Here is a 27829-nt window from a genome sequence, read left to right as displayed (position 1 = left end):
CCCCCCCCCCCCCAGCCAATGAGACGACCAATTGGAGCTGGCTTCCCCACGACGCACGTGCCAAGCCCATGCATCCAAGTGACCGCGTGTCCGTTTGAGCTGCCCGTGGTGGCCGGAGCTTCCAATTCCCGACGACGAGCTTTGAGCAGCGACGACGACGGGCGACGACAAAACGTCAACGACGACGACAAGCGGCAACAACGAACTCCCCGGACCGGCTGGCCAGCTCCGAGTCCCCACCATAGACCCTCCAACCCCCGGAATTGGCATGCGACGCCCGCTTTGAACCACACACACAAATAACACATACACCTGCCTGCACATATACACCCATACGCCCACCGCAGCACGCAATGGCACCGAAGCGCAACGCCAACCAGCCGTCGGCAAAGGAGACGGCGGCCGCCCCTGCCGCCCCTGCCGCCGGCGCCCCCGCGGCCGCGGCAGCCCTCTCCTCCACCAAGCCCGCCAAGGGGTCGTCGTCGCCGCCCCGCCAGGGCTGGGACCAGATCGCCAACAACGTCGTCGAATACTACCAAAAGTCCACGCCCCAGCGCACCAAGCTGATCGACGTCTTCCTGGCCTTCCTCGTCGCCGTCGGCGCCCTCCAGTTCCTCTACTGCATCCTGGCCGGAAACTACGTACGCGAGGCCGCCGCCCTCTGTCGACGGACACACTTGCTCTTTTGTTCCCATTTGCTGACTCTGTGTGGGCGGACTTTGACAAATAGCCATTCAATGCCTTCCTCTCGGGCTTCTCTGCAACGGTGGGACAGTTCGTCCTGACTGGTCAGTCGCTACCACTTGTGCCCTCCCTTCCTCGACAGCAGGAGGTTTGTGATGCTAAAAGTGCACATATGGCGAACTAGTCTCGCTCCGGATCCAAGCCAACGAATCGAACGCTTCCGACTTCCCCTCGATTTCTCCAGAGAGGTATGGGTCTTCAGAATCTCCCCCGCAACACCTCTCCTTCTCCGGAATTGCATCTGACCCACCTTGGAAAACTTTCAGGGCTTTTGCAGACTATGTCGTAGGCAGCTTGATCCTGCATTTCTTCTGCGTCAACTTCATCAACTAGTGTTCTGCGCACGAGCGTAAGGGGATGGGAAATGGTAGTTGGGCGGGCCGTGAAAGTCTGCTCAAAACAAAAGCGCAGGATGACCAGGGAGTCCGGGCGTCGTGAATGCAACGGCTGTACAGATATCACGACGAAAAAAAGAAACAGAAGCCATTTCCGAGCAAGGTCGCCCATAACAATATCGAGCCAGCATTGAAGCAAATCTGTGCCGCGCTTGCAACCAGCTTCCTGATTCGAGAGCTCTAAAACTCTAACACTGTATATCACCGGTTTATAGAAATAGAAACGGGGCTGGCCAGGAACAATTCTATGATGGCAGCGGCGTCCGAGAGAAAACAAAAATACTGTGATGTCAGGTTTCCACTCATGATGCCTCCTCGGCGTCTGCTGCTGCTGCTGCTGCCGCAGGTGGTGGTGGAGGGGGCGGGGTAGCAGCGGCGCCTGCCCTGGGCGGCGGCCCCGTGCTCGTGGCCCGTGGTGGCGGCGCCACGGGCGTCGCCCTGCCGCTCGACGCCCCGCCGTCCAGCTCCCTGCTCTTCTGTTCCTGCTCCTTGAAGTAGTCGTTCATGGCCGCCGCCCCCTTGCCGCCGCCGTGATGTCTGTCCTTCTTCTTGCCTCGCGGTGGCGCGGCGGTGGCGCCCGCCCCTTCTGTTGCTCCCACCAGTTGCGCCGGGACCAGGAAGTCGCCACCGGCCTGCGGTGGCGGCGGGGGCTGCTGCTGCTGCTGCTCGCCGGGCACAAAGACACTCGCGCCGTCGGATAGGAAGGGCGGGGCCTGGGCCATGTCTGCCGGGTAGCCGCCACGGTATTGGCTCTGGTGGTGGTGGTGGTCGGGTTGGTCAGCGGTGGCGGCGCCGCCGTCGAACATGGTCTCGCCGGGCGCCTCGACGGGCTCGTTGAGCGGGGCGGGCAGGCGGTGGAGGGCGCCGTAGCCGAGGACGCAGCCGAGGGCGCCCTGGCCGCCCCAGTCGCGGCTGGGCTGGATGGAGAGCAGGCGGGTGACGTCGTACTCGTGGTTGTAGACGTAGACGCTCAGGGGCCTGCCGATGTGCTCCTCGACCAGCTCGCCGAGCCCGCCCTCGCCCAACAGCACGCCGTCGGGCGAGCCGAGGATGTAGTCGCTGTAGGGCAGCAGGCCGGCCTGGTCGGCGGGCGACTTGGCGGGCACGTCGAGCACGTGCCAGATGTTGGACACGGCCGACAGCGGGGTCCACTGCAGCGTCAGCCCGAGCGAGGCCGTGTCGGCGGGGACGGGGATATGGAGGGCGCGCGCGCGTTGGCCCTGGGAGGGAGGGGGAAGAGAGAGAGAGGAGACAGTGTTAGCTTCTAGAATCGGTGATGCGGCGCGATGCTCATGCAGAGGCAGGGAGGGGGTGTCGCATCCTCATACCTTTGCGCTCCACAGACCAAAAGTGACGGTGCCGCCGGCGCAGTTGCGCACCTCCTGCGCGAACAGGCGGGGGTCCGGGTTGTCGATCATGCGGCCGTTGATGCCGACGACGAAATCGAACCAGGGCTCGACTGCGAGGTCCGGGTTGGCGTTGCGCAGCACCTGGAACCCAAAGGCGAACTGTTGGCCGTTTTTTTGCTGCTGCGGCGCATCCCCGTCTAGCCGCGAGATAAAGCGGTTGAGCGCGTTGAACATGGCGCCGGCTTGGACGAGGTTTTCGCCTTTGGTTGCTCTCTGTTAGATGCGCCGTGGTTGGTTTCCGGGTACGTGTTGTCGTCGTGAGCCGCGTGGACTAATGTGTTTTCTCGGGTTGGGTGTTTCGGTTTCGGGTTTGAGACGAGGCAATCGACATGTGCCATCTGACAGCGTCAGTGGCCAGCTCAGCTGTCCTGAAGCTCCAGCGCCGCCAGCCTTGTAACTGTGGGGTTCAGGGGTGTGTTGACACGCTAAAACGCTTGCAGTGCATGTGGGTCGTCCTGGACCTCGATGGAACGCGTGTGAGCAGCGTTTGTATCAAGCTCAACATCCATCATCTGTTTAACCTGACTTGAACACAACCGCAAATATGCAAGAAGCCCCAAGACTGGCTCTGACGGAGCGCTGCCTGCATTACAATGAGCTCAGTGAGGTTCCTGAGGAGATAAAAAAGTGAGTCTCCTCCCACGCATCACTGCCATTCAGATCCTAATCTCATTCGCCCTGCCAAGATACTGGCAGCAACGCTACTCGATATTCGAGTGGTACGACTATGACATCCGCCTCACCCACGACGCCTGGTTCGGCGTGACGCCAGAACCCATCGCCAAGTAAGTTTCACAACTTGGGTATTCCCCCTTTTTATTTTATTTTTTCCCCTCCATGCCAACCAACCAACCGACTTCAAGCAAGATAGCAGACCACCTCTCCTCCTGGGCCAGCGAGGACAAGGACACGGTGGTGGACATCTTCGGCGGCGTCGGCGGCAACGCCATCGCCTTTGCCCTCTCGGGGCGCTGGGCCCGCGTCATCGCCGTCGAGAGGGACGCCGACACGCTGGCGTGCGCCCAGCACAACGCTGACGTCTACGGCGTCGCGGACTGGATCACGTGGGTCCACGCCGACTGCTTCGACTTTCTCGCCCAGCAAAAGCAGCAGCAGCAGCAGCAGCAGCAGCAGCAGCAGCAGCAGCAGCAGCAAGAGCAGGGCCAGGACGGCGAGGGCAACGGCAACGGCGCCGCGACCAGGGCGTCCTCCTCGGCTACCTCCACCTTTTTGCCCGAGAGCCTGGCGCTTCAGCCGGACAAGACCGTCATCTTCGCCTCCCCGCCCTGGGGCGGCGTCAACTACGGCGAGCAGGACGTCTTTGACCTCTCCACAATGCAGCCCTACAACCTGGCCACGCTGCACGCCGCGTGCTGGCAGTATGACCACGTCCTTTACCTGCCCAGGACGAGCGACATTAGGCAGATCGCCAAGCTTGTTCCCGATGGTTGGGACAAGATTGACGTCACTCAGTATTGTATCCATGGCGCGAGCAAGGCCATGGTCGCCTATCTCCCTGCCAAGCTACCCAAGCGGAAACCGCGAGGTGGACATCAGGTTGCGTCGGCATGAGTACCTAGTCGTAATTTGCGCCTCGGTCGCTCAGGCTTCTTGTTTTCGCACGGCTCAGTAGCCCATAATCAGTTTGATATCCCTCTTACAGCTATTTCATCTCTGCCTACAGCGCCTTGACTATGCTCCTCTCGTCAAATATGTCCTTCAAAAGTCCCTGAACGCAGTGATCCCAATCTGGCGGCCCCATGGCATAGGTCGCCTCGAAGGCGAAGATGCTCAACTGCCCGAAGAAGGGCCTCAGGACCTTCGCGATCAGCTCCTCGCGCCTCTCCAGAGCCACTTCGTCGCTTATGCCACCCGAGCCCAACAGGGTCCGCTTGTTGTAGCTGCCCGTCGCCGTGTGGGGGGCCGACTCGGCGAGCGGCTGAAGGGCCGAGTGCGCGCCTCTGGACATGCCCACGGACCCCAGCTCCTCCGACAGCTCGTCCACTAGCGCGACAGGCTGGTATGTCGATGGCCTATGCACGGCGTCGATGGTGTCTGTAACAAAGAGCCACTCGTGAAGTTGGAAGTCGTCTGGCGCAACGCAAACCAGCAGGTCGAGAAGTTTGCAAGCCTGGAGGACCGAGACGTTGTTGTACGTCTCAGACGGCCCGCTGTGGTCAGGCGTCACGACTGAAGATATGGCCGCATGGAGCTCCGCGTTGATGATGGGCCAGAGCGGCGCCAGATGGATCGCGCTCGTCTTCAGCACTAGTGCACGCACAACCATGAAAAGTTCCGCCCTTGTCGTGGACGATGGCGACGACGTTGCGGTTGCTCCTAGCAGCTCCACGAGCTTATCGAGGATCTGGGGAAGCTCCGAAACGAAGGCGTCAGATGCCGACGCGAGCACCAGGACCGCTATCCGGCGCATGTTGAGCTGGGTTCTGCGGTCGGCTTCGAGCCGAGCTGAAGTGGCGCCGACCCCGAACACGATGCCGGCTGTTGCCGGTGGTGTGATGCGGCCAAGTATCTCGGGAATCCTGTCCTTGTCGTTGACTGCCCATTGCCGCAGGAGAGGAAGCCAGTCGCTGGCCACGAGGGATAGGGAGGTGCCGAAGAACCTCGTGTCGTTGAAGGCGTCGGCAACGTCCTTCTTCCACGTCTTTTGGTTGTTCGGCAGTCGCGAGAGCTCCTGCAGTAGCACAATCGTGCTTTTAGACATGGTGTCCGGAAACCCCTTGGACCGCAACGTTGGGCCGATCACGTTGGTCGATATGACGACCGCTGCGTTCAGGACACGGTCTGGCTCGACGAGGATTTTAGTCAGGTTGGGAACAATGCAGGACAGCACCTCCACGACATCGTCTGCTCGCTCAAAGGGACTTCTTGTGTTGAATCCGGGTCTCTCTGACAGCTCGGGGCTTTTGGGCTTCTCGGGCGACATGTCTGTGAAATTCAAGGGCCTTGCCGTGAAGAGCGCGGTGAGGAGGCGGAGGAAGAGGTCCTGTCGTCGAGAAGAGTCAGCACATGAAGGCTCCACCAATATCAACTCGCCGGCTTGGAACACTTACTCCTAATTCCCTCCGCATCTTCTTCTGCTCTCCAAAGTTGGTGTTGTCCACCTTCTCGCCGAGGATGGCTGCAAACTCTAGCAGACTGGGCAGTGTTTGACGGTGTGGGAACGGGTTCCCGAGGAGGTCCTTGAGAAAGAGCATGCAATCTTGCCATATCTCGTCCATGGCATCGTCCTCTAGCGACCTGGCGTACTCGACGAGGAAGATTACAATGTCGGTGTCCTGAAGCTCCACAGTCAGCTTCGACTTGCGTGTCGAGTCGAGGGCACCGGGATTGGCCCTGCTGTAGATGGCATTGAAGAGGGCCGGGATCGTGTGCTTCGGGCGGGAGCTGTCGAGGGCGGGGAGAAGATCAAACACTTCTGTTTGTAGCTGCTGTTGTAAGGGCATAGATGGCCCCGAACCCCGCCAGATCTCGACCATGGTCTCCATGCACTGAAGGGTTTCGGCGGCAAACAGGTGATCTAGGAGCCTCCTGGCCCTGTTCCTCATTCTTAGAGACGTGTAGTTGAAGGAAGAAGCCGAGGCCATGTCCTGCATCCCCGCCTCCGGCCCCTGTCCCCATGACCATATCTTGAAGCAGATGCGCACTGCATCCTGAAACGCCAACAGCACTGTAAGTCTGTCGTTGGCGGTAGCGCTCCTGGACTGCGGCGCATCAGACGAGAAAATGGTTCCAAAAAATCCTTGCGGCTGCTCCGGGCTTTTGGTAACCGAAGCCCTGGCCTCCTCCAGCAGTAGCTGATCGTGCGCTTTGGCTAGAACTTGCTCGAGCGCGTTGAGGAGGTATATGAGGACTGTCTCCGGGCCGGTGGCCGCGTCGCCCTCGGGCTGACCGGGGTCTTTGAACATTTTCTGGAGACCGAGAAGTGTGTTGCTGATCTGGGAGCAGAGGGTTTCTACCAGGGGGATGAGGACCTGGAAAATGGAGTCTGCATATAGGGGGATGACGTCGCCGAGGAAGTTGACCCAGCTATCAAGGACTATACGGCTTCTCAGAGAGCTCAGGCCGGCCTGTATACAGCCTAGTAGGGCTTGTGGTGGTCCTCGTGGCCGAGATGGTCCTTCGCCTGCGTTAGAAGGCGGCCTCCCGCTCCTGGTGGGGTCGAGGCCAGTCATCCGCTTCTCCGAGGCTGCAAGCGGTGACAGCGGTTGGTCAACTATGACGGTGGCACGTAGCTTGAGTGATGCGAGGACCACATCTAGGAGTAGGACCTGGATGTATGGATCCGCTCGAGAGAGCGACTGTGAAAGTTTTTCGAGCAGGATATCCTCCAGGTGTAACTCCGCTAAAGAGATCGCGTAAGGATTGCCAAGGATATGATGCAGGATTGCTAGCGCGGAGCGACAGAGCTGTGCCGCTCTGCCGTCTGGCTGCTCGTCGTCCGACGTCACGTCGAAGGTGACGCATCGTATGCAGACCTGTATAAAAAAGAGCAGGAAAGATATGCTTGTCTCTCCTCCTGGAGCCCCGAAGCCACATCAGTCAGCATAAACACTACTATTGAGGCAGCAAAGTAAATACTTGCCATTGTGCTTCTCAATTTCCTGCTGGCTTGGCTCGTCAGACACTGTGTGTTTCGTGAGCACAGCCCAGATACTTCCCGGCGCCCATCTCAAGGTATTTGATAGCCCCCTAATATAATAAAGGCAGAGGTTCAAATCATCGGTCTCTCGGAGTTCGATAGTCTTGGACACGTCACTTGCCACTTTGTTGAGTTGCAAGAACCCTAGGTCTAGGAACTTGCCAACAAAGATGGAAAAGAGTCTAATTAGAAAGAGACGTACGAAGTTAGTTAGTGGTGAGGCTGCATCTAGGGGCTCGATGGTGCTTACTTGTCAACTCCATTTAGAGTATTGAGCCAGAACTTCACGCTCATGAAGAGCTGTCCCCTGTCGTCAGTCAAGGCATCAAGGACGAGGAAAAGGGGCCTCGTGAGCATGACGTCGTAGTGGTCCATGCCGGCAAGCCTGGGAAAAGTGCCTTTGTACTCCCCGCCGTGGCCAATCCGTGGAGTCCTCGGCCCCCTGCGGTCAGAATTGGAAGGGTTGTCTTGTAGAGTGTGTGACCAGAGGACGCCGAAGCTGCGCCCAGCATCGACCGAGCGGCCGACAGGGGTGTCACCTGTGGTGGCCTGTTGGGTTATTAGACTCGAGATTGCGGCCTCAATGTCGCGATTCTGGGCCCCGAGGGCCGTCTGGAGCTGCCACAAGCCTCGGACCGTCTCAACATGGTACTTTGGCTCCGGCGCAGAGAGATAGAACCAAGCATGCCGCACCAGCTTGGGGACTATCTCGGAAAGCTCGATCTGCGAGACGCGGCTCGAGGAATAGAGAAGAGTTGTGAGAGATAGGAGGGATGAGAATGTGACAAAGTCGAGTGGTGGGCGTGTGGCGAGGCGGTCGTGTACGGCATTGAGGAGATTTTTGTCCTTGAAGGGCGCCTGGGCCGGCGCCTTGTTCAAGAGAAGGAGCAGGATGCGACTCTTGATCCCAATCGCAGTCCCTTGGTTCTCCTCATGGAGTGCCTCGCAGTTCAGGCTGCACGCTTTCTGCAACAGCAATTCGCCTACTCTCTGGCCTGAAAAGGGGGCCGAAGTCGCCTCCAGACTCCCCTGGTCGTTTACGTAGAAGCCCTTGATCCTTTTCAGGATATCCACTGTTTTTGGTGTGTCTTGGGCACCGTCAGAGTTTGCCTTGACTTCCGATGGTAGGAACGCGCGCTCGGGAACAAGTTCCAGCAGGTCGCCCGCGATTCCGAGAGCCTTGGCAGATATTGAATCGCTCTCCTCGGCATCACCCGAAGCTGCCAGCCGGTTCCTTGCTTCCTCTAGCATGCAGAGGATCGACAGTGTAGTCAAAGGAGCGTGGATTGTTATCATCTCCTCTTCCCTCACGTTGAAGTGCGTGAGCACGAACTTGACCAGGGCAAGCCTGTCGCTACGCTCGGCAGACTCTAGGGTACCAGGTCCGAGGGCAGGCGCCAAAAGGCCGAGTAGCTCGCCGTAAATCAGGCCGCTCTCGACGCCATCGAAGAAGACGCTCGCGCTCCGGAGCACTTCGCCGAAATCTAGCTTGGACGGCGCCTTGGCCTTGTATTTGCGCACACTGTCGACGATGGGTAGAAAAACTTCGGGGACAACCAGGCCTCCAATTTCCCAGCGGTCCATAAGCGAGAGGCATATGCGATAAGGGCGTGCCCTATCAGCCGGGGCCCCTTGCTCACTTGCCTTGATCATAGCCAGCAACGACCGGCTCAGGGCTTGGAGTCCGTACTCTTCGAAGTAGTCTGCCTTGGGCGTCGAGTGGCCAGCGTGATGTTCTGACAAGGAGCTCGGGGATTCGGGCACATTCTCGGAATCAAACGCTCCAGCCGTAGGCTCCGGTCCCAGCAGCCACGCCCATAGGCGCCTGTTGAGACTCATTTCTCGCCGGGTGACGACTCCAGCGGCTGCTCTGAGAAGTAGCTCGAGATCCGTGGGCTTCACACGTGCTTGAAGCACCTTCGAATGCAGAGGAAGGTGAGTTACCAGCAAATCGAGGTAGCCTCGCTGGATCAGCAGGTTTTCGTCGGCGAGACCGGCGGCGAAGCAGCGTAGTAAAAGCCCGGGCTCAGGGGAGGTAACTAGCTGTGCGATCTTGAGTGCAGAATCCGGGACAGCCTCGTCCTCGCGCTCGCCGGACTGGCTGGTCTCAGGGGCTAATGGGTGGCCTAGACTTGGCAGGTTACGAATAAGATAAGCCAAAGCACCACCCCGCCTGCTTTGGCTGGTGATGGAGGCTAAAAAGAAGCACTGCCAGAAGAACGAGTCGCCAGAGGAATGCGCAGTCGTTATTTCCTCGCTGTTTGGCGGCCGGATGGCAACCTTGAAGCGGTCCATCAGCTTAAGTGTCTGCTCGAAGTCCTCCGCCGTCTCATCTTCAAGCCCAGGGAGCAAGGCCAGCACCACCGACTTTAGTGCTGGCCGCAGAGAGCGCGGGTTGAGGTCCAGGAAATGGCGCTCAAGCAGGTCGAGAAAGGGCGATCTCACGGAGAGTGAGGCGAAGGACAGAGTGGAGGCCAGACCAGGCAGATAGAGGGGGAGATCTCTGGAAAGACCATCTTTCCCTATCACGGTGAAGATGTAGTGATAGACCTCGAGGGTCTTCTGGTGGACACCAGAGGGAAGCGTGGGGTTCAAGCATTGCGACAGGCGCTTTGCGACAAGGGCCTTGGAGGGGACGGTCGTGATGGCACTTGTTCGGGATTGGAGGGCCTGGTCAAGAGATAAGGTCAACATGTGGGGGATAGACAGTCGCATACAGCAGAAACAGCTGCAGTATTTCTGTGCTAACCTTGAGAAGCCTGTTCAGAAACGAGATGTAATCGGCCCATTCTTGCAGCGCCGTCTCGAAGAGGGACAGGGCCCTCTCAACGTTGGCGGCATACTTGCGAAAGTGCTTGTCTTTTGGGGAGTCGTCTAGGAAGGGAAGCGACAAATTCGCGTCAGCCCTGCCAGGTCAGACAGCTGCATCCGCTCTGGTCTGTCTCCGTACCGGCTCCTAGTTGGTTTCTCCATTGGCGAGGGATGGGGGACTCGCGGCCAGAGCTTGTCGGGGAGACAGAGGCTCCGCGGACCTGTTCAAACGCCATTCTCTGGACAGCAGCACTGCTCTGCTACTAAATCGGACGGGCCGGGACCGTGGCCTTGGGAGTTGGTTCTCAGCCGGTAAGCATCGCGTGGGGGGAGAGCGGCGGCGGATATTGGTGGTGGAGGCTGGCGTCGCGGCAGCCTTGAAGAAACACGTTGACGTCTCATTCAACGTATCCGACGATGCAGCGTGCGCTGAAGCTGGGCGGGCGGATTTCAGTTACGTCAGCGTCTTAGCTGCAGAGCTCCAGCCCCGTAGCCGCACGACCCCACCGCCTACGCGGCGCTAACAGCGCTAGCACGAGCTAGGAGCTCAGGGCTCCACCCTGCATCTGTGCTTTCAAGCTCGTAGCCCAAGCCATTGATGTTCGTGTCGTCACCGCGTCCCCTGAGTTCTTCCGTGTTGCCTCAGACAAATCATTGAGGGCCGACATCTTGTCATCTTCTGGAGCAGACGCCCGCCATGCGCGGCACTCCAATGGGAGAATTGCCCTCAACCTTTAACCATCGCCAAGATTGAATCTCTGTTCGTTTCATCATCGCATTGCCGCATCGACCTTCGCATCGGGGCCAGACCACGCTTCTGTCCCTGTCCCGAATCTCTGCCTCTCACAGAAGGATCATGTGGAGGACTAGCTACGGTATAGACACCGCTGCCGAAGATGCCCGATATGGTCCTGGATCAAGATATAGTCGTCCCCAGTCCCGCCGATGACTCGGCTACCCCCGAACCCGCACTAGAAGCCGAAGCCGAGACTCCCACTCCGCCACCTCCACTCCCCCCACGGCCCCGCCTGCCTGGCGCGCCGCCTGCCGATGGCGCCGCCAGCAAGATGCAGGCCAGGCCGACCACGGCGGTCTCGTCGGTCGACATCCAGACCATGTCGTTCCCCGACGGCTCCCGCGGCACCTTCTCCTCCTCGAGCCCCTCGGCCCAGCTCGCTAGCGGGTACGCCACTCCGATGGTTCCCGACGATTCGGCCAGCGTCATGACTTTTGCGCCGACTCTCAAGGCCCCTGGCGACCTAGAGAGTCTTATAAACCGGGAGATGAGTGCAAAGAGCCGCGCCTGGCAGCTCCTGAGAGCCCAGTCCGCCAGCCGCCCCCCCTTCGAGGTCGCGGCCGCCGGGCTTGGTCCCCAGGACGAGCTGGCCGGCTTCGCGCGCGAGTTTGACGGGTTGTACGACGCCGCGTCCTCCGGGGCGCAGGATGAGGAGGCGCTGCTTAAGTTGTGGAAGGCCAAGCTAAAACACTACATGATCCTGTCGTCGGCCGGCAAGCCCATCTGGAGCCGCCACGGCGATCCGAGCCTGATCAACTCGTATATCGGCGTAGTCCAGACCATTATATCTTTCTACGAGGGCGCCAAAGACCCATTGCAGGGATTTACAGCTGGAGGCACCCGCTTCATTATCGCCACCGAGGGTCCGTTGTATTTTGTGGCCATCAGCCGCCTCGGCGAGAGCGACTCGCAGCTGCGCGGCCAGCTCGATGCCCTCTACATGCAGATACTGTCTACCCTGACGCTGCCCAGCTTGACCAACATTTTCGTCCACCGGCCGTCGTCTGACCTGAGTAAGCCGCTCCAGGGAACCGAGTCCCTGCTCTCGGCCCTGGCCGACAGCTTCACCAGGGGCTCGTCTTCGGCACTGCTCGGCGCCCTGGAGTGTCTGAAGCTCAGGAAGTCTCAGCGCCACGCAATCAACAATGCCTTCCTTAAACAGCGGTCTGAGAAGCTGCTGTACGGCCTTATCGTCGCCGGCGGCAAGCTCGTGAGCGTCATTCGTCCTCGCCGGCACTCTTTGCACCCCAGCGACCTAGAGCTGATATTCAATATGCTCTTCGCATCGGACAGCATCAAAGCTGGCGGCGGCGAGAATTGGATCCCTCTGTGCCTGCCTGCCTTCAACAACAGTGGCTATCTTTACATGTACGTGAGCTTTTTTGATAAGCCAAGCGCAGATTCGTCCGAGGACCCTGCAGCGGTCCCTCCACCTGCCAGACCAGCGGCGTCCCTTGCCCCTGAGGACGAGATTGCCATCATCCTCATCAGCCCTGACAGGGAGAGCTTCTTCGAGCTCAAGGAGATGCGCGACAAGGTGGCTCAGAATCTGAGAAAGAACGGGGGGTTGTCTCTCATCAGAGCTGCCGCCGCCGCTGGCCGGCCGCGGGTGAGCGAGGTGGCCCCGGGCAGCCAGATCGCGCACTTCCTGTACAAATCGCGGGCCAATGTGCAGTTCGTCTCCTCGTCGCTCGACGAGGCCGCCTTCGCCGACGTTGTGGCGCGCCGCCGGCTATCGACGCACTACCACCGGCTGCACGCATCGGCGCATGCGCGCCACTCGCACCTCCGCGTTCTGCACTGCTCCGGCGAGGACTCGACGAGCCTCGCCTGGGTCACCCCCATGTTTGAGTTCTACTGCGTTGCCGGACCCAACTCGTCCCGCGCCGCTATGAGCCAGGGGGCCAACCGGATCGTCCAGTGGGCCAGGCGCGAGGAGGAGCGTCTCTTCATCGTTGGTGGCGGAGTCTTTTGATTATCGGCAGTTGCGCGCTTCCATTTCAGCACGGCCCAACTGGCCCCTTCGGGTGGGCTATACTAATGATGCGTGGTGCGCTCGTTGGTATACAAAAAAATAGTAGACAACAGCAGGGCTTCAGTAAATCTCAGCCCATGTGAATCCACCAGCACTCAGGAAAGACAGGGCGCCGCTTGGTGCCATTCTCGTCCACCAGGGTCACTTCCGACCTCCCGAGTGTTGGAAGGCCCACGTGTTCCTTGGCCTGGTACAACTGCCAGTCGGTCATGGTCAACTTCCCTCCCGACAACGGGTAGGGCGCCGGGTACCGACCCTGCGAGCCCTGTGTCTCCCCGGCTGGCCCCTCTCCATACCACCTCGCTCTCCGCCCGCCCTTCTCGCCCTCGCCACCGCTGCCGGGAGCCTTGCGTCGCGCGCCACACTTTCTTCGTATAAAGTCCACCGCACGCGGCACCATCGAGAGCACCTTACCCTTCTTCGTCGCGCCAAACCTCCCAACCCCAGCGCAATCCCCAAAACCCACGTCCGATCTCGTCGCCCGGGTCCCGCGGACCACCCAGAAGTCCTGTGAGACCTGACCGGCGGTCTCGCCCGGCGCGTCTGTGCTTTTCACAACCGCAGGGGCGGCGGCGGCGGGCCAGCCGCGGCCGAGCCCGTCGCTTTTCTCCCTCTTCTTCTTCTTCGTTCCCTTCTCGCGTGGGCTTCCGCCGCGCCCGAATAGCGAGGGCGTCGTCAGCGCGGCCATGGCCGGCCTGGGCCCCTCGCTCGCGTCCCGCCGCAGAGTCACCCAGTGCAGGTCCCCGTTGCCCAGCAGCGGCATCTCGCTGCCCAGGGTGCCGGGCATGCGGGGGTGCGAGGGGCGCGTCGTCGAGAACATGGCGCTGGTTTTCTGGTTGGGTTTCGACTAGGTCGTCAGCTTGGAGGGGTGGGACTCCGGACAAGAACGGTTGGGACACGGCGGGCGAGGGCCTGTGTGGGAGCGAGGGGGCTCTCTCTGTCGGCGATTTTGCCGCAACGCCACGGCCGATGTTCTTCGGATGAGCGGAAGTGCGGTCGCGGATCTATCCCGACTGATCGAGCCTCCCTCAGTCCGTCCCACCTTGTGTCCATCTTCCAAGGAAGGCTCACTCGATGAGAACGCTCTCCGCGTAGCTATAAGATGCGTTAGTTATAGCGCTAGCGCTAGGTCACCCACTTCTTTTCGTTATTTAAGACCACATCGCATTCGATACGCGGGCATTATATACCTTCTCCTGCCGCCACTCTCCAGCCTCCGATGGCTTCTCGCCCCGATACCGTTTTGGGAAATGTTGGTCGTGGCGGCTTGTTGTGCGAACTCAGATGGTCGCAAAGAAAGTAACTCTTGTGGCACTTCTTTCTTAGCCGCCACGGACTGGTCCCATAGCATGACCAACTGCTGGCCATGGCAGACAGATGTCATCGAAGGAGTGGCGTTCTAATATAACCGTATGTGCATTTCTTCGCGTATTATCTTTGGGTATTAGACTAGCAGAGTATACTAGACCACCTCGCCGCCGGTATTGAATAGTCCCTCCTGTCTCCTGCGTCTCCATTGGGTGGTAATTAATCTACTCAATCCAAGCCCTGCTCCCTGCCGTGCTTCGCCGGTGACAACCAAATTTGCAGCGCGTCTTGAAACCTTAAAACACCCAGCATATCTCCCTGTCTTAACACTAGAACAAACGACAGCCTAGAAGGGTGACTGAGCAGGTATCTCAAGGAAAGAAAAGAGGATACATAAGAGGGAGGAGTAACAAACTGAAACAAGGGCTTAGGTATGGAAAAAAGAAGCTTAACTATGGGTGGCTTCCAAGAATCCATCGCATTTCCTTTTCAAAAAAAAAAAAAGTCCTCCAACTACCTCGCCCTGTGGCGCTTGTGTATGTAAGTTTTCACCGCATGCCTCGCCCCTTTGACCAGTTTCGAGAGCTTATTCCGGACCCGGCTCTTGCTGCGCGTTCTGTCTTTCTTGGACGCGGGTACGGGCTTGTCTTTGAACAGGTCGCTCTGGCTGTCTGCCGCCCCAAGTGCAGCTCTGTTGGCATTGTTGCCCGCTCCTTGATTGCAACTGCCGTCTGAGGCCTGCCTGGATGCTTCGCGGCCGGTGCGACGCGAGAGTGACTCTGCGAGCCGCAATCGAATACCGGAGAATCTCCTTCTTGGTATTTGCTTCTGCGTATTGCCAGCGGCACCAGGAGATGTTCCGACGTCGTGTTCCGGAGAGACAACGGTCTCAGTGCTGGAGAACACCGGTGCGGCGGGGTTGATATCCAGAGATACACCCCGGGTGGTCTCCCGGTTCTCAGAACGGCATGGGCTCGGGCTCGGGGGGAGTGAGCTTGTATCTTCGAGTCGCGCACGTCCATGGCGCTCAGTGGGCGGAAATGGCCTGCTGATGTCAGGTGGTGACGTTGTCTCCAGGCTCGATATAAACGACGCCCCGGGAACCAAGCCGTTGCTCTCCGATGACTCCAATACGATTGTTGACGTGTCAATGACAGAGGCTCTTTTGATGGCCCCGGTCTCGGCCGAGTTGCCTTCGTTGCAGGTATTCTTGGGGATCTTCAGCTTGATTTTCCTGCACTTGGTCGACCTTGCATTTCTCAGGTTGCCGTCAAGACTAGATGATGGCACAGCTTCGCAGGAATCGGGTGAGCCAGGCGAAAAGTCGCTATCCTCTTGCCGTGGCGAACTCGACTCTGGGCTTGAAACACGCAGCTTGAGCTTGGAGACCTTGGGCTGAAGCTCGGTCTCCTCGTCTATCTGATGCATACGGGCCTCCGGGGCAAGAGCAACTGACGACTCATTCTTTTTCGATCTCGGAGTGGAGATGCTGAGTATCTGCACGATTGAGCGGCCATCGTCGGAATCCTCTCCGGATATCTGGGTGCTGGAGTTTGCCGGTGGGGAATGGTCTCCGGGCAGAGGTGGCAGGGCTTTGATAAGTTGCGGAATGCTGTTTCGCACACGAAGCTCTTTTGCGGGAGATATGGGCTTCGGAGCCAGCATTGGCGTCTCACTCCGAGCAGGCGATATCTCGATAGACACTGAATCGCGTTCCACCCTCCCGTTGATTCTGGTGTATCTCAACAGGCTATAGCTCTCGCGGCAGTGACGCCCCAGTGATCCCTGGCGGTCCCAGGTGCTGCTGTCGCCGTGCGATCCATCAAACCCGAAAGCAGGACTGGCTTCAGGCTCGGACCCATCAAAGGTCGTCGAGATATTCTCCCTCATCTTATCTGATATCCGGGCACTGTGGACTGGCTTGATGCTGCCTGACCGGTATCGCGACGAGGCAGGTTGAGAACAGGCCGCCGTCTCCGAGGAGCTATGCACCGTCTCATGGTCTGATTGCATCCAGCTAGAGATATGCTCCGAGACTGTAGTGTCGGAGTCACGGTACGTGTTTATAGTCACGCCCGCGGGACTTGCCGTATTTTCCGAAGACTCGACTGAGTCTGATGCCTGCGCAGTGCTTGGGGAAACAGCAGAAGACAAGCGACCACTAAATGTGTGGGGGGCACGTAGAACTTGTCTACACTCATTCTGACCAGTGCTTGACGCTGACCCTCCCCTCTCCGGATCCGGAGCACCATGGTCGGCCTGCTGATGGTTGGGTCGCGAAAAATCATCGCCATCCTGCTCCATTTGCGGTGAAGACAGATTGTTGGCCAGCCACTCTTTGTTCTCAGAGATAAGGGTCTCAATGCCTCGCTCCGAATTAGGGCTCAGATTGGACGGCAGGGGCTCAACACGAACAGGAGTGGAGCTAGGAGCAGCAGGCATACTCTCGGAGCCACGTCTGCTGTGGCTATTGTCGGACCGAGGGGTCGAGAAGCCGCTAGGCGAAGGAACATGACATGGCTTGGACCGACCCGACCAACTGTTGGTTGGAACAGGAGACCGACGAGAGTTCGCATTGTGAGCCAAGACCGGAACGAGTGGGCTGCGGGTCCTGAGGGCGCTGTAGTCATGTCTCTCACTATCGAAGTCTTCGGAATAGTCATAATAGAACGGACGCGAAGGGGCTTTCGAGTCTGGCGGGCGGCCGGGTGCGGGTGAAGAATACTGGTATTTGTCGATGATGGATCCAAAGCTCGAATTCCTGAACCTCGAGTCGTGAGTGCCATAATCAGTGGCCTCGGTAGATTGCATAGCCCAAGGGTGGGCTGGGCGAGGATGGTGGTAGGGGCCACGGTAGTCAGGTCCTGTGGAAGAAGAAGTGCGCTGAGATCGATGAGAGCCATGGCTGGAGTACGACCGCGTCGACCGGGCTGCCTCGGGCCTCATTGATGGGGGAGGACCCCGGCGGCTGCCTTGCCCGTACGCTTGCTGCGACCTCAAGACTCGGTGGTGGTCGGTCCTCTAGACATAGGGATCAGACACTGGACACAGCCACTGCTAACAATAGCAAAGTGTCTACAGCGCTGGTGATCGCAGTAAAAACACGGAGAGGCTCTTACATGAGAAACACGATCGATCCCAATCATCCTGCTGTAATCAACGTTCCCGTTCTCGGTGAGGGCAGGCGACGAAGGCCGGACCCCTGGGCGCTTGAGCCTGGTGGGATACGGATAAGGCGACCGGGGCCGTTGCAGAGAGGGAGGCATGGTCCCGGCAGGGCGGTTGCGTGCAGGAGGCCGTTGGCTATACGTCTTGGAGCCATAGCTGGTCATGGAGTAGGAGCGAAGGCCCTGGCTGTCGAACGGCGGCGGCAGGAAGCTGTGGGCCGGCTGCTGGCTGCCGGGCTCGTACATGGAGATGGTGTCCGAGGCGGCGTCTCTGTACGAGGGCAGACGCCTGCGGTCATCCCGGACATGGGTTTGTGATGGCGCATGGCGGCGGTGGTCCCCAGACTCAGAGCGCCTCCTGGGGCGGGGCGTGTCGTCCCAGTAGGCCGAACGCTCGCGCGGCAGTTGGTTGAAGGTGGCGGATGAACCGATGGGACGGATGGAGAAGATGCCGATGTCTCCCGTCTCGGTGGTTGTCTTGAGCATGCTCTCGAGCGGGCCAGGCGAAGGTAGCAGTGTGGCATTCTCATGGACGCTGCGCAGGTGGCGGCTCGGCTCGGCCGACGAAAGCGAGCCCAGACGGGCCTGGGAGTTATATGCGGCGTTCAGGGACCCATGGCTGGCAGCTGGTCGCGTCGTACGCGGGTTTTCCATTGGAGCGAGGGGCGAGGAGGGAACACAGGCCTGACCGCTCGTCTCCGAGGAGTTGAGCAGCCCGAGAAGCGTACATCTGATGTCTACCAAGGTACCGCACCTAAATGGAGACCAAAAAGAGAGCTGCAGCCTGTGACTCGGGCTTCCGCTGCGAATAAGATTACCAGGGTGAGGCAAGCAAAGGGAAAGGCTGCTTGCGGACGAGGGACACGAGACGGCACCGAGAAGGAGGATGATGACTTGGGCAAAGAGACAGCTAGGGGGAAATGACGGACTACACGAGTGTCGGTGGAAGCCGTCGCGGTGCGCAAATTGGGCCTTCTCGCCTTACGTTGATAGAGGTAGGTACCACACGTGCAGGAGGTAGGTATGCGCCTACTACCTCCCAGCCAAAGAAGTTGTTGCATTCCGCTTGTATCAACTCAGGCCAGTGATGGCGGGAGTCACCACTCCAAACCTCGGAAGGAGCCACGGATGGGTAGCGGGAAAAGACCACCTACCTGTAGGTCCCATCCTCGAGCAGCACTGCTCGCCCAGATCTCTCAAAGCTCTCGCGCGGAAGGCTCGACTTGACGCAGTAGCATCAGAATTGGCAGGTAGCCCCAGTCACTAGTCTCACGAAAACGGAAGGAACCAGCGGTTCGCCCCTGTGAACCATTGCCACGGGCACTTGCGGGAAATATGGGTACAACCAGTCCACAGCACTGGCTTCGCGCACCGGATATACCCCTGAGTTTACATGATGGCGAGGATGCACGGATCCCACGTCCGTGTCTTTCTGTCGAGCCTAGGTTCGGGCCATGACTGCGATCCCCCTTGAATCGTCAGCCGTCATTCTGCCCATCCAGGCGTTCCTTGTAGCGGCAAAGCAACCCAGCGCGGGGAGCATGCCAATTCCATGCCGGTTCCAAGTGGTTGTGTTCATCGGTAGGCACTCTCGGCCATTACCGAACCAAGCCCGTGATTTCCTCCGATCCGAGATGGAGATGGGACCGAGACTGAGGCCGGCAGTCCGGGGAACGGGCCGGGGCAGTAGCTGAGGCATTCAAGTGGGCCCGCCATGCCAGCTGACCGTTGGTGCGTTCCATGCCTGCATGCCTGGATGCGATGGCGTCCGCACCCACCGCGGTTGTCTCCGGGGCTGTCTCTGGGGCTGTGCTCGATTCAGACTGCGGCCGCCGTACCCAGAAAGATTGCAACAAAACAATCTGTGCTGGCCAGCCGCATCTTTTAATAGAAGCAGGCTCGGCGCCACTCTCGTCATCAGGATGCACAGCTTCAACAGACAAGGTGGTCTTCTTGGCCGGGCCTCGTCTCAGATGACCGACCACATGCGGCACGGGTAAAGCTCCCGCGGGATGGATCGGTGTTGTTCGTTACGAGACTCTCGCCTGCGTAGGACACAACTTGCTCAGTGGCCGTCAGCTCTGTCCTCTGCAAGGAGTGGAGATCTGGCCTTTCAGAGTTGCGCCGCCGTATCTGTCGCGTCCCCTAGTGCTCTTTGCCTAATGTGGTCCTTGCCGCTCACGGTTGCGGAGCTTACACGCCAAGCATGGATACTTCGGTGGTTGGTGCCGCCGCCAGCCGCTCTGGGCGGGCGGACGAGCTGAAAGGAGACAGTAGCCCCCCTGCAAACCCCACTGGAGCAACAAACAACCTGATATTCACACCGAGAAGGCCACCTGGCCCCAAAGACACGGGAGCTAGGGACCTCGTGGGGTTGGATTTTTCTGACGTGGGATTCCGTCCCTGCTCGCTTACAATTCTAGACAAGAAGGAGGATCTGTTGTGCACGAGGCTGAGTAAACCGCTAGATACTGTACACAGTCGAGTGCGGATTACAGGTCATACTCCACGTCGCTTCCTCCGAATAGGCCCACGTTCCGTTTTCCCCTTGAACCCCGATTTTTCTAACCTTGGTGCCCGTCATATTGCATCGAAGCCAAATGGAGCCCAGAACACACACGCTGCCCCCGCATGAGACAATTTCAGTGAGACTGCTGAGAGTGCTGTCTGGAAGAGGGTGCAGCACCCGCCGAATTGCGGTGGGGGTCGAGGTAGCAGGCCTTGTGGCGATCCAGCAACATGCAGGAGGATCAACTGCGTGCTACCAGGCTTGGCTGGCTAGCCGCCGGATGGAATGGTCCAAAGGTGGTGGCGGGTATTGTGCATGAAATGGGACTGTCGGCCCAGCTGATTTATAATTGCCCAGCAACTGACAAGAGGGCGTCCCTGTGATTACAATCCGGAGGCGGGGTAGGACCCAGATATCTGGCTGGAGCCCCAATCGAGCCTTCTCGCAGGGAGAATAGGCGTCAGAGAGGCATGTGGCTTGGGAAGGGTGATTCCAGAGCTTGCCCGAACCTAGGGAGGAAATAATCTATCTTGCTGTCAATGGCAAACTCCTGCATCTGCCAAATCACCTCCCCTCAAGACAGTGTGGCAGGAACAAAGCCCCGCTCGGCGGGCGGGAATGGCGGGGAGGTACCTCCTCCCACCTGCACCCTGATCCCCACTCCCTGGCTGCGCCAATGCATCCGCCCAGTGCCGCCCACCCAGCTCCTGCGCCTTCCGCGAGGTCAACCCCCTCTCGCGCGCCAAACCAAGGCGTGGGGCTCTGTGGGCAAGCTGCACCTCCTGCTCCCTGAAAAAAAAGACAGGTGTTCTTAAACTTCTGTCGGATTCGTCCCATCCTCCAGACGGACACGCTTGCTTTATAAAGGCAACGCAACGTCAAGCACCCAATTCAGTTTTCCCTCCTCCCATCCCCCCAATTCCCAGAACCCCATCCGCAGTCGCACAGCGCGACTTTCTCTGGCAGAACCCTGCGCCTTGCCCCTCAATAATTTTGGCAATTGTTGAACAGACTGCGCAACGAGCCGCCCTGGTTTCTGTGCAACATGCCCACCCCAAGGAGCCTGGCCCTCGGCTTTCTGGCCGCCGCCACTGCTGTCTCGGCCTCTGATGTCGTCCAGCTCAAGACGGACACCTTCGATGAGTTCATCAAGGGCAACGACCTGGTTCTGGCCGAGTTCTTCGCGCCCTGGTGGTGAGTCCCTCTCCGCCCCTCCAATGCCACCTGCTGCCGTCATGGTTGCCTCCGCCCCTGCCCTTCGTGGTTCCGTGCGCTGACCCCGGTTTGCCTCACTTGACAGCGGCCACTGCAAGGCTCTTGCGCCCGAGTACGAGGAGGCTGCCACCTCGCTCAAGGAGAAGGACATCAAGCTCATCAAGGTCGACTGTACAGAGGAGGCGGACCTGTGCCAAAAACATGGCGTTGAGGGCTACCCGACCCTGAAGGTTTTCCGCGGCGCCGACAACGTTTCTGCCTACAAGGGCCAGAGGAAGGCTGCTGCGTAAGTTTATTCGTCCTCATATCGCCACCCAGGCAAACCGTCGCAAAGGATGCAGCAATCTAATCTTGGACGCCTCCACCTCTAGCATCACATCCTACATGGTCAAGCAGTCGCTCCCGGCTGTGTCGCTTCTTACTAAGGACTCGCTTGAGGACTTCAAGAAGGCCGACAAGGTTGTTATCGTTGCCTACATCACCGCCGATGACAAGGCCTCGAACGAGACCTTCACCAAGGCCGCCGAGAAGCTGCGCGACAACTACCCTTTCGGCGCCAGCAACGAGGCTGCCCTGGCCGAGGCCGAGGGCGTCACTGCCCCCGCCATCGTGGTCTACAAGTCCTTTGACGAGGGCAAGTCCGTCTTCAAGGAGAAGTTCGACGTCGAGGCTATTGAGAAGTTCGCCAAGACGGCGGCCACTCCCCTGATCGGCGAGGTCGGTCCTGAGACCTACTCCGACTACATGTCGGCCGGTATTCCCCTGGCATACATCTTCGCCGAGACTGAGGAGGAGCGCAAGACACTCAGCGACGCCCTCAGGCCCATCGCCGAGAAGCACCGGGGTGCCATCAACTTTGCCACCATTGATGCCAAGGCTTTTGGTGCTCACGCTGGCAACCTTAACCTGAAGGTCGACAAGTTCCCCGCCTTCGCCATCCAGGAAACCAGCAAGAACACCAAGTTCCCCTACGACCAGGAGAAGGAGATCACCCACGACGCCATCTCCAAGTTCGTCGAGGACTTTGTTGCGGGCAAGGTTGAGCCCAGCATCAAGTCTGAGCCGATCCCCGAGAGCAACGACGGCCCCGTCAAGGTTATTGTCGCCAAGAACTACGATCAGATCGTTCTCGATGACTCCAAGGATGTCCTGGTCGAGTTCTACGCCCCGTGGTGCGGACACTGCAAGGCTCTGGCTCCCAAGTACGAGGAGCTTGGCGAGCTCTTCGCCAAGAGCGAGTTCAAGGACAAGGTCGTCATCGCCAAGGTTGACGCTACCGCCAACGATGTCCCGGATGAGGTCCAGGGCTTCCCCACCATCAAGCTCTTCGCCGCCGGCAAGAAGAGCGAGCCCGTCACCTACAGCGGCTCGCGCACCATCGAGGACCTGATCACCTTCATCAAGGAGAACGGCAAGTACAAGGCCGAGGTCTCTGTTGCGGCTGAGAAGGAGACTCCAGTCGCCCAGGCTGCCACGGAGAAGGCTGAGTCCACCTCGACCGGAACTGCGGCCGAGAAGGAGACCGATGTCCATGACGAACTCTAAATGATATGGCTTTCCGTATTCCTTTTCTTTACACCGGGGGGCACACGATTTTTCTCATGTAAAAAAATACCAGGGACTAGGTTACGAGAATGGACACTTTTGCAATGAATTGACTTAGTCGAGCACTGGCCGCTTGAGTAAGATGCACCCTTATTTAGACGTCTAAGCGAATGCAGTCTGTAGGTATGCTTCAGCCGCACTGCACTGCACGCACACGGTCCGTCGGTCGGTTGGCTATGTCAACGTGGCCATTCCCGTCGCTTGAGCTGAAGGGAGCCGCGAGTCTTGGCAGGGGCCGTCTGAGCTCCGCATTTGCCACCCCCTTACCCAATCTACGGGCTGTAGTTCTGCCAACGCAGACCGCCCAAGAGATCGTGCCATCCCCGTATGGGTATTTCCTTGCCTTAGAGGCTCGCTGCCCAGGAGTCTGGTGCGTCCCCCTGCTCATTCTCCACGATTTCTGTCGATCACCCCAGAAAACAACAAACTTTCCTCGCAGAGCGCGCCCGTCTCCGTCTCCCACGACAGCCTACTCCATACGTATTACGCCAGCCAATACCCACGCGACCATGTCATCCAGAATCTTCTCTCCCGGCGCGCGCGCGCTGGCTCAGGCTTCGGCCGCCTTCCGCAGCGGCCGTACCTTCCAGACGACGTCGCGGCGATTTGATGCTGGCGCTATCCCGCTGCCAGCCCGCAAGCCCGTCGGCGCCTTTCGCGGAGGGTGAGTGGCTGTCCTTGCGGAACGATCCTGCGCGCGCTTGCTTCCGTGGCTCTGCTGTCGTCCTTTCGTCCTCTTGTTCTATCACTAACGCATGACACACCCCACCCAGCCTCTTCGGATTCCTCCTGGGCACGACGTTGGCCGGTAGTGGTGTCTACTACTACGTCCTGCAGGAGTACAAGGCGTCCAACGAGCTGCTGACAGAGGATATCTACGTGCGTTATTGCATCTAAACGCTTTCCTCTTTCATTTTGGCATCGAAAAACCACACAGCACGGCACCTATAGACACATCATCTCGTAATTACTCCGGCTTCGAGACAAGCCAAATCTCGAACTCCCCCTTCCCCGCCTCATAGTCGCCACCGAGTCGGGAACGGTGCGTCCGTTGAAGATGATGCGAGCTAACGCGGTGCACGTCGGGCGTTTTAGAATCTGCAAGCTTCAGTTCAGCGATTGAGCACCTACTTGACAAATCTAGAGGAACGGATAGAGGCCACGGAACGTAAAAAGAAATAGAGGGACAGGGAAAAAACAGAACGGCGTCTACGAAGGGATAGGATGACCGGAAAACACCACAGTTGGCTGGTTGACACCGGGATGGCCTGAGGGTAATAGGTCTGGCGGCTCCCAAGACTGAAACAATTAACGGAAGGCAGGCATCTACCATTCGTAGCAATCGAGGCTGTAATTGCTGGAACAAAGAGGTTGTCCGATATGTGTTTGCGCTCAAGGTCAAGCTCTTGGCACCATGCTGATCCGAGATCGTGAAGCCGCCTGGGGCAGCTTCTTGCCAGTAACAACAGCTCACTAATAGATGGCGTGTGTGATGCAGGGCCGACCTGCATGACCGGACCGTTTCATCTAGCTAGCCCAGGTGGCCGATGTGTGTAGAAGTCGGCAGCCAGTGGTGAGCCTTTTCTTCTACTTTCTTTTGGGCCACCAGCCACATGCAGCTCTTGCAGGATTGATTCCTGTGACGTGCCTTCTCTGGCCCAGCTGCACGGCACCTCCTCAGAGTCCAGCAGAAAATTGAGCACCAGGGGAAAGGTCAGCTGACTTCGTGCGCCAACATGATCGAAATTGCCCCGCATTGCCTGCAAGTCGCGTCGGTCACGTCTTCGTAATTCCGACAGCTCACCTAGACAGCTCAGCCTTTTGTCATCAAAGTCATGACACAAAAGTTCATGTGCCTTATCGTCAAAAGCGCATGATTGAGCGAACACTGCCAGGACGAAATCGCCTAAAAGATGACGATTGGTATCCAGCGCCTCAATGCGAGGCGGTCGCAGCCCAACCCCAACATCATCTTCATCAAACCCCTGAAGGGCCCCGATGAGGCCACCGCCCAGGACTTCCTAGAGAGGATTGCAGCTCAATGTCGTAAGCTGCTATCCCACATAGCCTGATTTGTCATGCGATATCCCTGGTTTAATCGTCATCAGTATTGACCAGCAGCGACGCTGCCTCTCCTCCAGTGCCCATCATGAAGGAGCATTGTATCTCGGTCATGTCGCTAGAGGAGTACGAGCCTAATGCCGAGTTCGTCGGCCGGAACTTCAATGCTGGCGAGGTGATCCAGCTGGTTCTCAAGGCGCGCTTCACGGGCCGCTGGCTGCCGTTCGAGTACGTGCAGATGGTCATGATGCACGAGCTCGCGCACTGCAAGCAGATGAACCACTCGCGCGCCTTTTGGGCCGTCAGGAACCAGTATGCCGAACAGGTGCGCCAACTCTGGACCCGCGGCTACACGGGCGAAGGTATCTGGGGTCGTGGGGCGCTCCTGGCCACGGGCTCCTGGGAGGCCAATACCGTCCTGCCTGACGAGCCGCTGCCGGAGCACCTGTGCGGCGGCACGTACCGGTCGCGGAGGCGGGGTAAGAGGAGGAGGGCCAAGCAGCCGGAGCTCTCGTACCAGGAGCGCAAAGAACGGCGCATACTCAAGAAGTTTGGGGCAAACGGGGTCGCGCTAGGCGAGGATGAAGTGGTCAAGGCGGAGCTCGAGAAAGGCAAGCGGACGGCGGCGAAGCCCCGCGTGGCTGGGAGCAAGAGGGGCAGAGAGCTACGTGCCGCGGCGGCCCTGGCCCGGTTCGGGCGGCAGACGCAGTCGAAGCTAGAGTTCAAGCCGAAGGGCGAGCCGGATGAGAAGGAGACCCCTCGCGTGAAAAACGAGGCTGGCGTGAAGGAGGCCGCCAAGGTAAAGATTGAGGCCGACACCCCGACTGCATCCGAGTCGGAAAGCACCGTTGGAGTCAAAGAAGAGGACATCTCGACCGCCTCGGAATCGGAATCGGAAGATGACGAGGGGGAAGACTACGACGAAATCAAGACGGAGCCCGGCCTGCCCGACGCTGTGGACATCGACGGAAAGACTATGCGTGACGGCAAAGGCCGCGGCATGGTCAAGGTGTGCGAGGACGAGAGTCCCGACGACGAGGAAGCCAGGCAAGAGTTGGTCGAGCTCAGGTCGTCGTTCAGACAGAGGGCTGCTCGGCGTGACAAGGCTCCCAGTCCGGCGCCAGCAAATTCAGATGCGAAACGCAAAGAAGCAACGCCCAAAATGGACCCGCCTCCTGCAATGAATAAGCTGAAGGCGGCGACGGGTAGTCAGCGCGTTTCTGACGCCGCCACACTGGCGCACCCCAAGGCCAGGGACTCGCCCAGCACATGCGCTCCTTCGGCTTCCTCTACGGGAAACGCTGCCAAGCCCCGCAACAGCCACGGGGTGTGCACTGTCTGCTCGTTTGCCAACGAGACGCTCGCGCTTTGCTGCGCCCTGTGCTCCAACGTGCTCGATCCAGCAAAGGACAAGAGGGCATGGAGATGCAGTAGCGGGACGTGTGCAGACAGTGACTACGTCAACGCCGGTGACTGTGGTATCTGCGGCGTGTGCGGCTCGCGCAGGAGCACATGAAGCAGGGGTAATGGGGGACAAATCTGGCTGTGTCCCGGTGGATTGTTTGCTTCATCATCACACAGAAACCGCCGGCGCCGCACCGAGCGACACACTGCGCACGTAGCTACGAGAGAACGAGTGGACGAAAGGCGTGGTATTTTGTTATGATGTCCATGCTGGGCATATGTTTGTACTTTATTGGCTCTCACACAGCTTCTGTTGATGGGGATTTCGCCGGGCAGAGTTGGCAGCCCTGCTTCGATGGCTGGCGAGTCAGAGGGAGGCGGATCGCCAACATGGCTCGTTTGCGTGCTGTTATCTGGAGTCGGAATGTTTCTAGAACACACGGGTTTCTAGACGGGCGGGCAAAACGATTGGCGTCGATCTGGCAATCGCTGTATGGGAAATCCGGACGTCGGGCGTCCCTGGCTCCCCTTCCCGCCCGTCGACGGTCCAGTCGGGAAGCAGGACTGGCGAAACGGACAGGGGCATTTCACTGGAGCTGTTGTTTCACTTGAAAAAGGGGGGCAGGGTCTGCCGTTCTTGGGTCACATCGGCGCCCACGCCGGGTTTTTTTTTCTTTTTCTTTTTCTTTTTCGTTATCGATAGGTCGCGGAGCCTCTCTCGATTTGAAGTGTCCATCACATTCCAAATCGAGTAACCAACTTCAAGCCCGCCGCAGGACATGTGGGGGGCGCGTCAAATAATTCGACAAATAATTCGACAACCGAGCGTTTGCACGCACGCGCATATACCCCACCCACTCCCACTCCCACTCTCCCGGCGGGGCATTCTATTGGCGACTCGGGCCGTTTCAAGGCAATGCCGCCATCAAGCCACTCAAGGACGAAAAAGGGAGCCATGGAGCCACGGGGAAGAGGCTCAGCCTCGCGGATCAGCTCTCGCGGGGGTGCGCTTACCGGTATTCCGTGTTCCTGTCCATGCGATTGCATGAACTGAGCGCCACAGGGATCTTTGTGCGTGTTTTATTCTTCTCTTCCATCTCTCGGTCTCCTCCTCTCGCGGAGTCCGGCATGTCGTTCTTCAAGCCCGCGCTCAACCGCTGCTCCCTTATCCCCTCTGGCTGGGGTACGGGGTGCTAGGGAGAGTCGTCGTGGGACAACAGCTGCTCCATTGGCGATCCTCGGGCGATCCTCAGGCGATCCTACTATAGACCGAAGGAGGGCGGAGGAGGAGCAGAAACACGGAGGGCAGGCATTGGGAGCTAGCTGTTGACAAACGCTCTACCTACTACAACCAGAATACCTGTGGAAGGGATTTCCCTTCCTTTCACCTGGGTGACAAACGGCGCATACCCTGCCTCAGCTTCCCGTTAGTCCAGACGATCCGCCGCCCCAGCCCGACGAAGGGGAAAAGAAATGTAATGTGTCATGTCACCCTCTCCAGCAAAAGGGGGTGGCCCTTTTCATATTCCCTCAATGTCTCTGTTTGATTCTTTTCTGTGGCTCCCTCCCCCGTTAGTGATTCGAGGGCGGCGTTTGCTATACTCGTGCGGGCTAAAAGCGCCTGCAATTTAACGGTCCTCCGGAGTAAAGTGCGGCGGGGCAATTCGACGTTTTCGGGGCAATTCGACGTTTTCTATAACATTTTCCCCA

At 58.9% G+C, this 27829-nt stretch overlaps 9 protein-coding genes across 10 annotated transcripts; 6 read left to right on the top strand and 3 right to left on the bottom strand.

Annotated features, from left to right (window-relative positions):
- The first annotated feature begins 114 nt into the window (after positions 1–114).
- On the top strand, positions 115–1397 carry GGTG_09597 (defender against cell death 1 protein). Its single transcript, XM_009227450.1, has 4 exons — positions 115–641; positions 731–788; positions 869–932; positions 1011–1397. The coding sequence occupies exons 1-4, from the start codon at positions 354–356 to the stop codon at positions 1075–1077; spliced, it is 477 nt and encodes a 158-aa protein (XP_009225714.1). The 5' UTR covers positions 115–353; the 3' UTR covers positions 1078–1397.
- Positions 625–2899, bottom strand: GGTG_09596 (hypothetical protein). The gene is made up of 2 exons (XM_009227449.1): positions 2468–2899; positions 625–2359 (listed from the first exon to the last, which is right to left on the bottom strand). Exons 1-2 carry the CDS (start codon positions 2720–2722, stop codon positions 1442–1444), a joined length of 1173 nt encoding a protein of 390 aa, XP_009225713.1. The 5' UTR covers positions 2723–2899; the 3' UTR covers positions 625–1441.
- Positions 2900–3025: 126 nt separating this feature from the next.
- On the top strand, positions 3026–4266 carry GGTG_09595 (hypothetical protein). The gene is made up of 2 exons (XM_009227448.1): positions 3026–3175; positions 3235–4266. The coding sequence occupies exon 2, from the start codon at positions 3386–3388 to the stop codon at positions 4118–4120; it is 735 nt and encodes a 244-aa protein (XP_009225712.1). The 5' UTR covers positions 3026–3175; positions 3235–3385; the 3' UTR covers positions 4121–4266.
- On the bottom strand, positions 4109–10427 carry GGTG_09594 (hypothetical protein). The gene is made up of 6 exons (XM_009227447.1): positions 10159–10427; positions 9958–10082; positions 7459–9878; positions 7152–7390; positions 5620–7085; positions 4109–5552 (listed from the first exon to the last, which is right to left on the bottom strand). Exons 1-6 carry the CDS (start codon positions 10253–10255, stop codon positions 4227–4229), a joined length of 5673 nt encoding a protein of 1890 aa, XP_009225711.1. The 5' UTR covers positions 10256–10427; the 3' UTR covers positions 4109–4226.
- Positions 10428–10619: 192 nt separating this feature from the next.
- On the top strand, positions 10620–14368 carry GGTG_09593 (vacuolar fusion protein mon-1). Its single transcript, XM_009227446.1, has one exon. It carries the CDS (start codon positions 10916–10918, stop codon positions 12788–12790), a length of 1875 nt encoding a protein of 624 aa, XP_009225710.1. The 5' UTR covers positions 10620–10915; the 3' UTR covers positions 12791–14368.
- Positions 14369–14445: 77 nt separating this feature from the next.
- On the bottom strand, positions 14446–18162 carry GGTG_09592 (hypothetical protein). The gene is made up of 2 exons (XM_009227445.1): positions 17278–18162; positions 14446–17179 (listed from the first exon to the last, which is right to left on the bottom strand). The coding sequence occupies exons 1-2, from the start codon at positions 17977–17979 to the stop codon at positions 14672–14674; spliced, it is 3210 nt and encodes a 1069-aa protein (XP_009225709.1). The 5' UTR covers positions 17980–18162; the 3' UTR covers positions 14446–14671.
- Positions 18163–20566: 2404 nt separating this feature from the next.
- On the top strand, positions 20567–22807 carry GGTG_09591 (protein disulfide-isomerase). The gene is made up of 3 exons (XM_009227444.1): positions 20567–21028; positions 21135–21335; positions 21421–22807. Exons 1-3 carry the CDS (start codon positions 20880–20882, stop codon positions 22592–22594), a joined length of 1524 nt encoding a protein of 507 aa, XP_009225708.1. The 5' UTR covers positions 20567–20879; the 3' UTR covers positions 22595–22807.
- A 90-nt stretch (positions 22808–22897) lies between these two features.
- GGTG_09590 lies at positions 22898–24093 on the top strand. Of its 2 annotated transcripts, none has more exons than XM_009227442.1 (3): positions 22898–23318; positions 23428–23533; positions 23750–24093. In XM_009227442.1, exons 1-3 carry the CDS (start codon positions 23164–23166, stop codon positions 23834–23836), a joined length of 348 nt encoding a protein of 115 aa, XP_009225706.1. In that variant the 5' UTR covers positions 22898–23163; the 3' UTR covers positions 23837–24093. The 2 variants fall into 2 exon arrangements, with proteins under 2 accessions (XP_009225706.1, XP_009225707.1); XM_009227443.1 differs by having other exon boundaries at positions 23428–23617.
- A 353-nt stretch (positions 24094–24446) lies between these two features.
- Positions 24447–27013, top strand: GGTG_09589 (WLM domain-containing protein). Its single transcript, XM_009227441.1, has 2 exons — positions 24447–24700; positions 24796–27013. Exons 1-2 carry the CDS (start codon positions 24568–24570, stop codon positions 26229–26231), a joined length of 1569 nt encoding a protein of 522 aa, XP_009225705.1. The 5' UTR covers positions 24447–24567; the 3' UTR covers positions 26232–27013.
- The last annotated feature ends 816 nt before the right edge of the window (positions 27014–27829 follow it).

The sequence above is a fragment of the Gaeumannomyces tritici genome (assembly GCF_000145635.1).
Source record: "Gaeumannomyces tritici R3-111a-1 unplaced genomic scaffold supercont2.5, whole genome shotgun sequence".
Taxonomy (NCBI): domain Eukaryota; kingdom Fungi; phylum Ascomycota; class Sordariomycetes; order Magnaporthales; family Magnaporthaceae; genus Gaeumannomyces; species Gaeumannomyces tritici.
The sequence above is the reverse complement of the archived record's forward strand: the minus strand, read 5'-3'. Positions and strand labels throughout refer to the sequence as shown.